This window comes from Chrysemys picta, chromosome 20, assembly GCF_011386835.1.
Source record: "Chrysemys picta bellii isolate R12L10 chromosome 20, ASM1138683v2, whole genome shotgun sequence".
Taxonomy (NCBI): Eukaryota; Metazoa; Chordata; order Testudines; family Emydidae; genus Chrysemys; species Chrysemys picta.
Genome location: NC_088810.1, coordinates 18,505,093 through 18,517,717, shown reverse-complemented (window position 1 = coordinate 18,517,717; position 12,625 = coordinate 18,505,093). Strand labels below are relative to the sequence as shown.

The 12,625-nt window shown below is 56.3% G+C and overlaps 1 protein-coding gene across 3 annotated transcripts; it reads left to right on the top strand.

The window, feature by feature from the left end:
* Positions 1 to 446: 446 nt before the first annotated feature.
* On the top strand, positions 447 to 11,332 carry CIART (circadian associated repressor of transcription). Of its 3 annotated transcripts, none has more exons than XM_008170309.4 (7): positions 447 to 583; positions 2,985 to 3,151; positions 5,142 to 5,714; positions 6,540 to 6,615; positions 9,009 to 9,087; positions 9,927 to 10,050; positions 10,569 to 11,332. In XM_008170309.4, the coding sequence occupies exons 3-7, from the start codon at positions 5,154 to 5,156 to the stop codon at positions 11,178 to 11,180; spliced, it is 1,452 nt and encodes a 483-aa protein (XP_008168531.2). In that variant the 5' UTR covers positions 447 to 583; positions 2,985 to 3,151; positions 5,142 to 5,153; the 3' UTR covers positions 11,181 to 11,332. The 3 variants fall into 3 exon arrangements, with proteins under 3 accessions (XP_008168531.2, XP_065430693.1, XP_008168530.2); XM_008170308.4 differs by lacking the exon at positions 447 to 583 and adding an exon at positions 1,573 to 2,510; XM_065574621.1 differs by lacking the exon at positions 2,985 to 3,151 and having other exon boundaries at positions 492 to 583.
* Positions 11,333 to 12,625: the final 1,293 nt, after the last annotated feature.

Below are 12,625 nucleotides of genomic sequence, written 5' to 3'. Positions count from 1 at the left end.
TCCCCTATCATCCCCCCGCCTCTGCCCCATTACCCCCTATGGGTCCCCTATCATCTCTCCTCCTCGGCCCCATTACCTCCTATAGGTCCCCTATCACGCCCCCTCCCCTGCCCCATTGCCCTCTCTGGGTCCCCCATCGCATCTCCCGCCCAGCCCCCTTCGATGCGGCAGGCTGACACAAAGGGGCGTGTCCTTCTCCATTGCCCCGCCCCCAGACCCCTGCATCCAGCTCCCGCAGCCACATGTAGGGGCGTGGCCTCGAGCCCCACCCTCCCGGCCAATCGGTTCAGCGCTGCTCCGCCATTGGGCTGCGGGGGAGCCGCCGAGCTCCAATTAGGGGCAGGGGGCGTGGCTCTAGGGCGGTGGCCGGCGACACGGGGTGGGCTTGGGGAGCCAATGGGAGCGGGACGGGCGGGGCCCAGCGGGAGGCACGTGCCGGGCCGCACGTGGCCGCGTGGCGCCCGCACTGAGCCGGGGGCGGGGACCGGGCACCGGGCTGGGGACTGGGACGGGCTGGGTGTGGAGCGGGGACGGAGCCGCCCAGGGGACAGAGCAGAGGGAGCGGAGCTGGGAAGGAGATCAGGTGAGGAGCTGGAGGCTCGCTGGGATCCAGTGGGGCGGACGGACACGGGGCTCGGGCAGGGAGCTGGGAGCCGCTGCGGTGTGAGAACCGCTGGCCGGGGGGCGGACAGCAGGGATCGGGACCCCCCAGTCCGTCCCCGGCCAGGATCGGGCTCCTCCCCCCCCCCCCCCCAGCCTGGGACCCGCCGGCATCAGGGATCGGGCTCCTCTCCCCTCCCGCCCCAGCCTGGGACCCGCCGGCATCAGGAATGGGGCTCCACCCCCCCCCAGCCTGGGACCCGCCGGCATCAGGGATCGGGCTTCTCCCCCCCCCCCCCCAGCCTGGGACCCGCCGGCATCAGGGATCGGGCTTCTCCCCCCCCCCCCCCCCCCAGCCTGGGACCCGCCGGCATCAGGGATCGGGCTCCTCCACCCCCCCCCCCAGCCTGAGACCCGCCGGCATCAGGAATGGGGCTCCCCCCCCCCCCAGCCTGGGACCCGCCGGCATCAGGGATCGGGCTCCCCCCCCTCCCCTCCCCAGCCTGAGACCCGCCGGCATCGGGGATCGGGCTCCCCCCCCGCCCCCCCAGCCTGAGACCCGCCGGCATCAGGGATCGGGCTCCTCCCCCCCTCGCCCCCCCAGCCTGAGACCCGCCGGCATCAGGGATCGGGCTCCTCCCCCCCTCGCCCCCCCAGCCTGAGACCCGCCGGCATCAGGGATCGGGCTCCTCCCCCCCCCCCAGCCTGGGACCCGCCGGCATCAGGGATCGGGCTCTCCCCCCCCCCCCCCAGCCCGGGACCCGCCGGCATCGGGGATCGGGCTCCTCCCCCCCCCAGCCTGGGACCCGCCGGCATCGGGGATCGGGCTCCTCCCCCCACCCCCCCCAGCCTGGGACCCGCCGGCATCAGGGATCGGGCTCCTCCCCACCCCCCCCAGCCTGGGACCCGCCGGCATCGGGGATCGGGCTCCTCCCCCCACCCCCACCCCCAGCCTGAGACCCGCCGGCATCAGGGATCGGGCTCCTCCCCAGCCTGGGACCCGCCCCCACCCCCGGTCTGTGACCTGCTGGCATCAGGGATCGGGCTCCTCCCCTCTGCCCCCGCCTGGGATCAGGTGAAAGGACCCTGTGCCATTGGGGGGATCAGGGGATTTCCCTCCCCCACATGTGCGCCCCCTGGGAGGATTCTCTTTTCTGACCAGAATGTGGGGATCCAGACCCCCCCCCCCCACGCTTTTCTGTGGAGTGTCCGGATCCCGGCATTGTCCCCGGGCACAGAGGAGTCCGATCCGGATCGCGGGGGCAAGCATTGCAGCTCCCCACCAATCCCAGGAGCAACCCTGACCCGTGGGAGCACGCATGGGGCTTAGAGATTAACCTGCCCTGTGTCTGAAGGGTGGTGACCTGAGTGTGGAAGGGAAGGGGGATATGGAGGGTGTGTGTGCAGTAGTTTGACCAGATGTTCTGATTTTATAGGGACAGTCCCGATATTTAGGGCTTTGTCTTATATCCCCCCCCCACACACACACACACGACCCGATTTTTCACATTTGCTATCTGGTCACCCTAGTGTTCAGGGGGTTCTGCATGAGGGATGCAAGGACTGTGTGTGCATGAATGGCAGGGAGGGGCAGGGTGTGAATGGCAGTGACTTGAGTGTGTAACACGTGAGTAGTGCGTGTGCTGGGATGAGTGCGTGAATGGCGGGGGGGGGCATGGAGGGCGTGCATATGTGTGTGTGTGTGTGTGTGTGTGTGTTGGAGAGGGAAGGACCAGGGAGAGTGTGTTCCTGCTTGCAGAAGGGGAGGCCAGGGCTGCGTGTGTGAGAATTCGACCAGCGTGCAGGGCTCATTGTGTCCCGTGGCATGGGGACAGCCGTGTCCATGATTGCAGCAGACATCCAGACAGCACGACTCTTGGTGTCGAGGAGCGGATGCGTGTTTAATCTAGGTCAGCAACGTGCGGTGGTGGCTGGGTGCGTTGCAGGCGAGGTGCTTGCTAGGCTCTGGGTGAAGGGAAGGAGGAACGAGACTGATTCTCAGGGTGGTGACCCTGGACGGGTTTAGTGGAAGGAGGTTTGCTGGGGACGAAGGAGCTGCCGTGGGGGCTCCTACTCGAGATCTCCTACTGAGTTCCAAGAATAGCGGGTTGGTTTCTTTAGCAAAGGGACTGGAGGGTGCTGCTGGTTCTGAAGTTAGGAGGGGGGTGATGGGTCTTGTAAGAAGCAGGGATGCGGCTGAGGCTGGCTGTGGCACTAGGGGGTTGATTACTTCGGGAAGAGACATGGGGTATAGGGAGAAGGGAATGTTTTGTAGCCAAGAGAGCGGGACCCCCACCCCTCCATCGAGTCACCGCCAAGTCACTCTGAACTGTAAAAACAGCTGAGGGCAACTTGTAGGTTAACTTGCCCCTGTCGTTCCCCAGCCTTCTTGGATAAAACACCTGCTGCACTTGGAAACCACCTCCTTTGCCTGTGCCGCTGCAGAGAGAGCCCAACACCAGACCAGGAAACACCGAGGCAGATTGAATTCCCAGCAAGGTGGACACAACCCTTCATCCGTTTATTGAGTCCCGGAGGGATACCTGTGTAGGTGCGTTGGGCTAGATCTAAAAAACAACAAGACGTGTGTATACCAAAAATCCCACATGTGTGTGTGCGTGCGCGCGCACACACAGAGCATGCCATGTAGGGAAAGGCGGGTGGGGGTGGTGAGTGTGTTGATCCCTTCTGCTCCTAGGAAGTGGGTGCAGGATGGCAGGGATCTTAGCGATGCTGCGTATCTTGTGTGTGGTTTGGGATCTTTGGGGGTGGAAGCCACTTGTGACTGTTTTATGACATTGGCTGCGTGAAGCATGCCCTTAGAACAGCCTCTCCAGGATTTCTCCCTGCCTGCCATTCTCTGTTGGCCAATTTACCGGTGAAATGCCACATTTCTCACTTAGGGGTTGTTGATTTCTCTCCAGCTGTTTGGCTGGCGGCAGGGTCGCTGCTGTGAGGTGGCAGTAGGCATCTGTCTAAAACAGGGCAGGAGAATAAAGCGTAGAAGCATCTCATCTTTGTCTGCCTCTCCATAGAGGAAAGGGTTACAGATTTTTGTCTGCCTGCAGTGATGGGGAGCGTGGGAAGGCTGGAGCCCTCCCGTCCCTAAATTTATGATCCTATGTTGCCCAGTAGCTGGGGCCAGCGCTCTGTTACAGAGACCACAGGTGCTGACTGCATTGAGTCAGCCAGACAGTCCCTTTCAAATCAGACTGACACACCCTGCTCTTATCTCTAGTGTATTGGAGAAACCTTTTCTCATTTAGACGGGTAGTTTGTCCTCTGCTTATTTTACCCTCAAGGGCCGGGTTTAACTCTTGCATTGAACAGCTCCGAGATTCTCTGATTTTTTTTTGATTTTTTTTAATTCACTTGTTTCCTGTCTGGTGGGCACTTGTGTTTAGTATATTGACTTATGAGCTGTTCATTTTATACCAGTCCAAATCAAAAGGACACAGGCTAATATCACTCTAGTATTACATTGTTAGTGGTCACTTTTATACCCTAGGGTTGCTAACATTTTCGGTGAGTAAACATTTTCTCGATGCACCACAGAAGTGGTTTAACGGGTCAATTTGGTTCTGCAGAAAAGAGATCTTAAGAAACTAAGACTGATCAGAGAGAGAGAGAGAGAGCGTTTGTTTAATGCCAGTTTTTGTTTTGTTTGAAACCTTTTCCCTACTGTGTTTGCAACCCAAACCTTGCAGCACCTGTCCATGTGAGCCAGAAAATGAAACACCACCTTATATGTTTCAGTGTGTCCAAGTGGAAGCAACCCCACTCCCTTCCCCAAGGGGGAAGGTCCTGGTCTCTGAGTCGGGTTCCTACTGCTGCCTTAATACACATAAGAATTGTGTTTCCCCTTCTTAATATTTAGCAGACTGTGCTGTAAAACCGGGCAGGACATGTAGCTTTTTCCCAACTGATTTTGAAACTGCCTGTGTCCGTGGCAATGAGGTTGCTAGGATATTTTTGTTGTCCATATCCTATAATGCCACCGAGGGCGGCAAGGGAAGCCTGTCGTGAACTTTGCACCCTCCCTCCCTCACTAGTTCAGGCTCTGTGTATGTCACTCCGCCTCACGCTCCCGTCGAGTGTCTGGGAGCTGACTTGGGCACCCACCCGCTGCAGGGCTGCTCTGTGGACCCTTCTGGCTGCCCCCGACAATGAAATCTAGTGGGTGCCTTGTCCCGGTGCAGCCCCGATGGGAACAGATTGGTCACATCTGGAACAGTTTCTGCTGGCAAGCTCTATCCAGGAACTGCAACTGCCCAGGGTCCATTTGGCTCCCTTTGTCTTTACCCCTTTGTTTTCAGCCGCCCCCCCCCAGTAAACCAGCGGAGAGCTTGATTTTTAGCTGATCCCGAGGAAATTATTCTAAAGCCTCCTTCTATAAACTCTGCTCAGCAGCCGTGCTAAGAGCCGCTGGGCTGTAGGGTCTGGGGATGCCAGGGAGGCAGACGGTAGGATCTCTAAGGCATCTTTTGTTGCTGTTACTGGCATCTTCTTCATTTGTTTGCCCGTTTTTTGGTCCCTGACAGGTTCCCGCAGTCATGGAGTCCCCCAACAGCATGTCGTCCTGCGAGTCTCTGTATTCGGTCGACAGCGCCGCCAGCGACGAAGAGGACAAGTGTTACGACTTCGGCGTCTTCCTGTCGGACTGCGAGAGCGAGGTAGGCGGTTTGAGCCGCCGGAGAGACGCCCGCTCTGGAGGGGAGAGGATTCTCTTTTCTCCCAAGTCGGCATGGACTAGCCCCAGCCTGCCGGGCCGGGACTGCAAACGCAGGACAGTGAAACCCACTTTGCAGAGCTCTGCTAGACAACGGCCGTCGAGTCAGTGCGGCCGGTTTCCCGGGGCGTTGGAAGGCAGATACCCCTCCGCCTGCGCTTGTTTGATGGACGGGGATGGCAGCCTGGCTGGGAGGACTCTGAACCAGAAGAGGATGGAGAGCGGACGGAAGCGTCTGATCCGTCCCGCGGGGGAGAGGGAATACCCCGAGTATGCTGCAAAGCCCGCTGCCCACGGGATAAAAAGGCAAAGGAATGGGGAAACGGAGATGAGGGAAGCTCCGACGTTGCCCTTGACCGACGGCGACCGGTTGTTTGCCCAGAAGGTGAGTTCCATGAGAATATCCGGGGAAGCGGGTGTCAGCAAGGAGGGAGTTACCTGGGAAGGGGTGAAATGTGCGATCAAATGAGACACGAGGCCTGATCCAGGCTGGGATTTCTCCCCTGCCGGCTTGATGCACCAATACCATTGGCAAAGCCTCGCTCTCTTTGCACCTTTGATCGCACCAAGGCCCTGTAGATGCTGAAGCTGGTGGGTGGAATACGTGGTGTGAGCCGCTGGCCATCTGGCCGTCTGTGTTATTAGTGTCAGGGGGGTTGTGCCTCAGTTTCCCATGTGCCGTGGCCAGTGCAGACTCAGATGTGAGCTGGGCACCCTATGGACTGGAAAAAGTTGAGGGCAGTGGGGAAGGACTAGCATGGGGAAGGAAAACGGTTGGTCAGCGTCATCGTAAAAGTGAAAGGATGGGAATTAGAATTCTTGCAGTCACTTGCATTAGCACCATGAGCCCTTCAGGATTAGTGGTGTGAAGTATTCATACTGCAGCAACGTGTAAGAGCCCCAGTCATGGACCATATCCTGGTGCTAGGCGCTGTACAGACTCAGAACAAAGACTGTCCCTGCTCCCAAAAGCTTACAGTCTGAGGAGGGTCATGAAATCAGATGTAATAAGTGCATTACTGGGGATTAAAGCGAGTGCTTTAGAGCCCACCTCGTTGTATTCACACCTCGCCGCCCCACACAGCTGCACAGGTGCAAAACTAGCCCCAGGGATGCGCCAGGGAGAGGTGTGCGCGGAGGGGTTGGGGGGAGCCCAGAAAGGGGATCGTCCCGGACAGGCTGGCTCACTTCCTGTGCTCCTTCTCTGCAGTGCCGGGAACTCCAGGGCTTCATCAGGCCTCTCGCAGAGCTTCTGAACGGGCTGAAGAAAGGTCGCTACGAACGAGGTAAGTGCTGTTCCTCGCATTTGTCCCTCCCCAGAGCGTCTGACGCCGCCACGCGGCTATTTAACCGCAGGGAATTATTTCCCCTCTCTCCCCATTTTGATCCCTAAATCCGAGGCCAGTGGCCGTCTCCGGGCTTCTTGCTGGAGTGGCATTCAGAGGGTGGGAGAATTGGGGACCAGTGAGAAACAGCTGCTGCCTGGCATGGGGAGTCGCCCACTGCACGGTTTCCCCAGTCTGAGCAATTTGTGTGGCTGGTCCAGGGTTTTCCTGCCCCCCCCCCCCCCCACCTTTTCTTCTTAATATCGCCCTCTTTCAATCAGCCCTTTGTTCCTTCTGGGGCCCCAAACGGAGCAGGGCAGACAGCTTTACCTGGCGCTTGTCTGCTCCGAGACATAAACGGCCTCAGGACGGGGCTGGGTTGGGAGCAAACGAAGGAGTGGCGGGGACATGTATGATCCATAAGGGGGATGGGATGGGCAATTAGAGCTGCCCACGCTGCAGTTGCCACTTTAGAGACAGAACAGAAAACCCCAAAGGGCTCGATCTGCTCCCAGCCCAGCGCCACGGTGAGAGGCCGGGGGTTTTGTAAGAGCTGGGCAAGTTGGGTGCTGGAAACCCAGCCGTAAGTGCCACATTGGGAGCTGAGCGCGTTGGCTGACCCTGGCCCCAGTTGTGGCGCTGCACGCTTGCCAATCTGGTTCTGAGATCACATCCCCGAGGAAAGCGGTGGCATCTCTCATTCGTTTTCCATGCTTCCTGCGCATATAAATGCGTGCGCTAGATTAAGGACCTGTAATCACCACCATGGGGGGGAAGAGGATTTCTGGCTCCTGTAACGTGCATGTGTTGGACGGCAGAATTTCTCACTCTCTATAAGGGTGCATCCAGGGCTTTACCCCAGTGCTAAAGCTGCCTTCTCCCAGGACCAGATTCTGAGCTCTGTTACGCTACGGTGACTCCTTTGACTTCTGTGAATTTACTCCTCACTGATGCGACTGAGATCAGAATCTGGCCCTTCCTTATGGATTCATTAACGCTCGTAAAGTGCTCTGTAAGTGGTAAGGATCCTTCAGCCTGAAATGCCGTTGAGAGAATGGGCCAGATTCCCCGCTGGTATAAATTAATGTCGTGCCGCTGAAGTCAGCAGATCTGTGCCGAGGATCTGGCCCAATCCCTCTGACTTCTTTTTCCCAGCGTGGGGCTATTTCATCATCTTGGCCCTATGGCTCAATCACCCGTTGTGTTTACATATTAATCTGATTACATCTGCTAGCAGGCAGCTGCCCTGCCCTGGAATGGGAAGGGATTTGAGGATCTAATGGGTGTCGCAGCTCTGAGATCCTGTATATTCTAGGATACTAGAGTAGATACGGGTGCTTTACCATTGCTCAGTACTTAAGAGACTAGTGTGTTACGTACCCAACACTCATTGTTTTCCCCTTATTCCTCTGCCCCCGAAAAGAATTGAAGGGCCAGATGTGGGCTAATGTGTAGTCTGTTGGCATTAGCTTATTCCCCTTACAAGATCTTCTTCTCTGAATTCCTTCTTTCTGTTTTTAGCACTCTCTTGAGCCCTCATCTTAATTTCTGCCCCTGGGTTGACTGTGCTAAATTGCCTAGTAAAGAAGGCCATTGTAAGCTGCATTGATCGCAGCGTGAGCTGAGAAATTCCCAGGGAGCTGCTTGCGCTTTGTATCGCTGCTTTCCTGCCCTGAGAACACGCTGTTGGAAATCTGAAAGAGCAGGCTTTCATTGAAGCTCCCGCTCGGCGCTGGGAGCCTGCTCTCCTTTCTCTCTCAGCGGGCTGGTTACACGTGTCTCCGTGCGTGCGAGTTCCATCAGCCAGACACGTGTCGCGCTGCCTGCTTGTGTCACGCCCACTCTTGGCTGTGAAGAAATGATTATGGCTCGGAATAACGTGCAAGAAGGCAGCTGGTGTGGCGTGATACCTGCCCTTCAGAAAGTCATCACATGGTGCTAATAGAGCCCCAGGGGCACCTGCTTCTCCAGCATACAAACCCTTTTCCATGCTGGCTGCATTACGGGGGTGACTTCTCCTAGTACAACAGCCTCCGCTACAAGGAGCAGAGGCTGCAATTCACTGTATCTGCAGTGGGAGGGCAAAGACATGACAATGTCTCAACCCCCCCGCATTGTGCTGGCCTTTTCCTCCAGCTAATCTGAGGGCTAGGTTCTCGCGTCTGTCCACGCTGCATGTAATTGGCGTGATCTCGCCATAATCTCCCCTGGGTAATCAGAGTCTTAGCAGTGTGGAGGCTGAATCAGCCTGGCCGTGGCTTCCCAAGCGACTGCCTTCTCTCGCAGCAGTAAAGTTGGTTCGGTTTGTCTGTAAACTAATAGCCTTGCTCTGTTTTTTATTTCCCCCCCCCCAGGATTAAGCAGCTTCCAGCGGAGCGTGGCCATGGACAGGATTCAGAGGATAGTTGGAGTCCTGCAAAAGCCAGAAATGGGGTAAGCGTCTCCTCCGCAAAATCATTATAAGAGCTCCGCAGAGGTTGGTGTGTGACTGGCTGTGGGAGGGAGAGACAGACCGTGCACAGACTCTGTCCAGCGTTTCCAGCATCAGCAAACTTCCCACTGAACTTCTGTGCTGTTTCCTTGAGAACGTCGGTGCCCCGAGTCGCTTGCCGTTTGACTCGCAGGCGCCCCAGGTTAAACACCCCCGGGGCTGAGGTCTGCCTTGGGTGTCAGTAGAGAAATAGCTGGATTCTTCCTGGCACTATCACTCTGCTACTCCTGGTGGTTGATTCCCCCACTGGCAGCAATCACCCATGACTGGTAGTGCTGGACTGCACCGTTGCACACAGCCTAGGAAATGCCTCTGGGCTTTTCGAACCGAGCCAAGTCCTGGCACTCGTTGAAACCACAAATCACTTGCTACCCTCGTCCCTTTTCTTCACTGAAATCTAATCCTATGGCAGAGGGAAGCTCTGGGGAGGGAGGTAGACGTTTCTTTTGGACAAAGGGGAGGGGAGGCGTCAAAGTACTGAATTTCTGCTATTCTGTAACTTGAAATTCAAAGCCCAGATCTTAAAAGTTGAGGCCCATCTTTTTGTTGGGGGAACTTGGCCTGTTTTGGAAGCCTCTCTGAAAGAGAGGCAGCCGTACGGAATAACAGGGCAGTCTCCTTGCTGCGGGAGCCTGACTGTCTCTTCTTTCTCACGTTAATTGTGTGATACCTGTGCAAGGCGCTAGGCTGTGACTGATCTGTCTGGGCTCAGCAGGGTAAAACTGCACAACGATCTCCCCTGGCTTGAGAGGAACCCCCTGTTTCTTTTCTCATCTTGCAGGGAGCGATACTTGGGCACCCTGCTGCAGGTAGAAATGATGCTGAAAGTTTGGTTCCCTCATGTCGCCTTGAACAGTTCCTGTCCTGATTCCAATCCAGCAGAGCATGCACGCAAGCTGGCGAAGGTAAGGGGGCTTTCTTGCTGGGTAACCGGTCTATTCAACCCCTTCCATCTGTATACGGATTAAAGGCCCACGGATGAGGCTCCTCTAGGTCTGTTCTTGTCCGAGCGATGTGCTGTTTGGCAGACTTGGAGGTAGCTGTCCCTTGGGAGAGAGGTGGGAATTACTAGTAGAACTGCAGCATGTAAAAGCTTCGGTCCAGCAGAATGGGGATGGAGCTGGGTCTGTGGCAGGTGGGATGCTAGCTGGGGGGAGGAACTTCTGTGGCACATGCTGCACTGGGGACATGGGTGAAGTGGGTCCTATAGGGGCTTGCCTGGTGTCCGTGAGGGCCATGTGTTGCCGAGAGGTCTGTCTGGTCTCCCCATGGGAGCTGTGGGTTCCTCCTTGCCCGCTCTTGCCACATCTGTCGGCCTTGCGGGGAGCTCCAGCAGGTCGGCCATATTGGCTGTAGCAGCCAAGGCTCTTGAAAGTCAACGCCGTCTCAGCCTAAGGTGCCCCCTTTCTCCCCTCTCCTCCAGCAGTCCCACCCCAAGCCTTCAGCAGTGGACAGCTACGCAGGAAAGCCCGCAGTGCCCAGCAAAGACTCTGCCCAAAGCCCCGCTGTGGAGAAGCTGCACCTCACGGACCCGGCCGCAGCCGACAGCAAAGCTGACGCGGTGTGGAGGGAGCAGGCCTGCTTTCTGGCCGACTGGTCTGCCATGAACTTGACCTGGATGCACACCTCACCCATCTGCAACCCGCCACTGGGGCTGGCGAACCTAGGGCACTTGAATGCTGCTTTCAGCCAGGCCCTGCTCGGACCAAACGCTTGCGGGGTCATTCTCTTCCTCCACAACAACCTGACAGCCCCCGCGCCCTTCTTCCGCTCCACCTCCGTCACTCCTGACAAGAGCTCGCCCGCCTACTGCCACCCCACGCAACCTCCGGGTACGGGAGACCCCCCGAGATGCCAGAGTGTGCCCGGGGCCATGGAAGCAGGGAGCTACGTGCTTAGCCAGCATCCGGGCAGCCACTCCAAATCTTTGCCTCACTTGCCCTCCTCCAGCAAGGAATCCAAGCCAGCAGCCGCTTGGACTGGGAATCGGGAGTCAGAACTGCTGGCTAGGAAAGGGCCCGTGTATTCTTCTTGATGCTCGACTTGAGGCACTTCCCAAAATGTGTGAATTTTATTTCTGCCTTTTTTTCTTTTTTTTTTTAAAGTAAAACATTTCACGCCTGTGTAAAAGTCTGATAAACTTCCAGGAGGAAAAAAAATTAATGTTATTAAAAGGTTTAAACCAGAGCAGTTTCCAGACGAATGTGATCTTTGTTGATAAATGCTCGACGGTGGAAATGCACTTCCCCTGCCCGCCCCTCCGTTAATACCTGGTCGGTCCAGCGGCACCAATGCTTTGTGCTTCTCTAGAGCCTTTCAGGTCAATGTGAACTCCGTTAACTAAGACTCGCACCCTCCCCTGGGAGGTAGATAAATTGTCATGCATATTTTGGGCGTGGGACTGAGAGCCCAGAACTCCTGGGTTCTAATTTCAGTTCTCTCACCCATGGCTGTGGGACAAGTCCACTCTCTTTGTGACTCAGTTTCTCCATCTGTAAAACAAGGAGAATACTTGTGTACAACACGGTGAACCTAGCTAGTAGGTACTGCCGACTGCAAAGTAAGCTGAGACCAGTCCCACAGCTCGTAGCCTCTCTTTCACCAATACATATTGAACTAGATGATACAGCACCTGGCACATCTCTGAAAGGCTGAGGGGAGAGTCAGAAAGTGCAAACTGCTAACGGTGTAGTATGCCTAAGTATATTATTAAGACCATCTCCCAGGAGAATGGGCTGCTCTTGTATAAGACAGGAGTGGCTGTGCATCGTTGGATCACGTTCCCTGGCATAACACACCCTCCTTGCATGTTTCTAAACCAGGCTCACACAATTCACATGTATAGTGGAACAAAGCCTTTGCCTTAACACCTTATATTTTGGTGCCTTTTGGTCTGATGGATCCCGTGACATCAGGCAAACTCCTGAAGGCCCTCCTCACCTGCTACTAGAGTGCACCTAGTTCTGGAGTGGAACGTGTAGTCACTGTGGGCAGGCAGCAACACCACTACATGTGTTCCAGGGCAGGAAGTGGAAAAACAATCCTAGAAATGACAAGGGGATTGAGGCAGGCGAGGATGGGTATTTGGGTTGGATGCCAGAACTCTTGCAATAATTGGCATGGGATCTTTAGTGATGACAAGGGGTCAGATTGTGGTTGTCTTGTCACCCAAGAAACCAACTGCAGTGGCAGCATCTCCCATCCCCAAGCTACAACACGGCCTCAGGACGGACCTGGAGGTGAGAGCTGCATTTTTTATTATTTGTGTTACCATAGCCCAGGAGCGCCTGGTGCTAGGCGCTGTACAAACACAGGACAAAAAGACAGTCCCTGCCCCAAGGGACTTAAAATGTAAGTGTGTAACTGAATTGCAGATGTGCTCTCTGGCATCTTGAATTTTCCATGTCTCCCACTTCAGTACTAACCCAGCCGAGGCCACGTGGTAGAATGGGATCCCAGCAACGGATGCTGTAGTTGCAG